The 1,949-nt window shown below is 43.7% G+C and overlaps 1 protein-coding gene across 1 annotated transcript in view; it reads right to left on the bottom strand.

Moving 5' to 3' along the window:
• usp34 (ubiquitin specific peptidase 34) overlaps positions 1–1,949 on the bottom strand; it is a gene marked incomplete in the record, with an annotated part of 152,736 nt that overhangs the window by 34,403 nt on the left and 116,384 nt on the right. Inside the window, 3 exon segments of the mRNA XM_032516524.1 lie at positions 319–469; positions 609–781; positions 1,369–1,472. Coding sequence (XP_032372415.1) covers positions 319–469; positions 609–781; positions 1,369–1,472 — 428 coding nt within the window.

The raw sequence follows: 1,949 nt of genomic DNA, 5'->3' as shown, positions 1-1,949 counted from the left end.
ATGCATCTGTGTCTATGATGTGTAAATAATAATGTGTAAATAACTAAAGCATACGATTTACTGCAGGATAAAAGTAGAGAAAGGGGGTTGGACCTGAGAAGTTGTTTATCAACTTCTTCCTTCTCCTTTTGAACATGGGAAATTGTTTTGTTTTGTTTGAATGATTTTCAATTTTGGAAGACTGTGCTGAGACCTTATTTATCTGTCATATTAATAATACATGTTTGCAGGAATGCATGTATATACATCTTTTACTTAAATGTTGTTTTTTTGTTCAAATAAACTATTAAACAAACAAAAGCATGCTTCTGGGCTCACCACTTGTTGTTCTTGTAGGCGTGTGGGTTGACTATGTCTCTGATGAAGCTGTAGTAATGGCCGCCGTCGGCGGTGCCCGTGTGCACCGTGACGCCGATGAGGTCGTACTCGTAGCTCTCCGTGACTTTTGCCTCGCCCTCTTCCCGAAAACCTGCAGAGCACAAACATCCAGTATATACACCATGTATGTTCGCTCATGACGTGAAACACAGACTTTCAGGAACTTGAAACATATTTGTGGTCTTTAATAATTGTTGTCATTTGTAGTGTTTTGTGATGTTTGGACGGACCCTCTTTGCGCTCCCCTTTGCCCATGAGGAAGTCCTCGGTGTAGGGCGTCATGTCGAGGCGCAGCGGGAAGGAGAAGTGGGTGTTCACCTTCTCCTTCATCATCGTCACCATGTTGAAGGTGTACCTCATGGTGTTGAAACTCAGGATCCGTGGCAGCTTTTTGAAACACGCCCTTTGAGAGGAGAGACAAAGCAGGGTGTGAGATAAATTAGGTTTTAGGTTTTAAAGCCCAGTTCAGACCCACGATTCGTGACGAGACAAAACTGTTTTAGAACAGTGCAGGATAACGTTACAGCACCCTGAAGCGGCCCGTCTTAACTACACTCAAGTCGCAATGGTACGACTCAGCTGGTGGAGTCTCCAGAGGCTGGTTTTAGAGCGTAAGAGACTTCTCCTGTTTCAACAGCCAATAGAGAAGTCAGCTGGTGAAGTCTCCTGAGGCTGGTTTTAGAACGTAAGAGACTTTTCCTGTTCAACAGCCAATAGAGAAGTCAGCTGGTGAAGTCTCCAGAGGCTGGTTTTAAGACGTAAGAGACGTCAGCTGGGTAAAGTCAGCTCCAAACTATGGAAATAAAATTATCCATAATCCCTTTTTTAATTCCCTTTCTTGCCTCGTCCCATTGGTGTAAACTAGCAGGTTTCGGACCGGAGCGTTGCAGGTAGTTTTAAGCCCGTCTTGTTGTGAATCTTTAGTTGCCAAATTGTGTTTTTTTTTTTCTTTCTTTAAACGTGCTGCTTTAAATAAACTGATCCACCGACCTTTTCTCTGCACGGACCTTCTTGCCACACTGGGAGCAGGTGTACATGTTGTCGCCCTCCAGAGTGTCTTTGATCGTCACCTCATCCAGAGATTCCTGGAAAAAGACAACAGAAAGATAATAATAATAATAATAAATTGAATTTGTATAGCGCTTTTCCCGAGCTCAAAGTCGCTTAACAGGGTAGAGACAGTGTTTGTTTAAACAAAAAAAAAAAAAAAAAAAAAAACTAAGGATAGGCAGAACGAAAAGATGGGTCTTCAGACAGGACTGAAAAATGGTGAGGGACTCAGAGATGCGGATCTCATGGGGGAGGGAGTTCCACAGCCTTGGAGCTGCCCTGGAAAAGGCTCGGTCCCCAAAACTGCGGAGCTTTGACTTGGGGACATAGAGGAGACCGGCTGTGGTGGATCTGAGGGCCCGTGAGGGTTGGTAGAACCCTGAAGATGTTCTCAGTGTCAGTGTTTTTCCTCTTCTATCTGATATTTCTGGATTAATATTCCTGCTGCAGTTATAAGTATGTTGCATTTTCCTGCTGTCAATTTTGGGCTCATTTTATTGAGAAAACGGCTCCGACAGAGG

This window comes from Etheostoma spectabile, chromosome 5, assembly GCF_008692095.1.
Source record: "Etheostoma spectabile isolate EspeVRDwgs_2016 chromosome 5, UIUC_Espe_1.0, whole genome shotgun sequence".
Taxonomy (NCBI): Eukaryota; Metazoa; Chordata; class Actinopteri; order Perciformes; family Percidae; genus Etheostoma; species Etheostoma spectabile.
The sequence above is the reverse complement of the archived record's forward strand: the minus strand, read 5'-3'. Positions and strand labels throughout refer to the sequence as shown.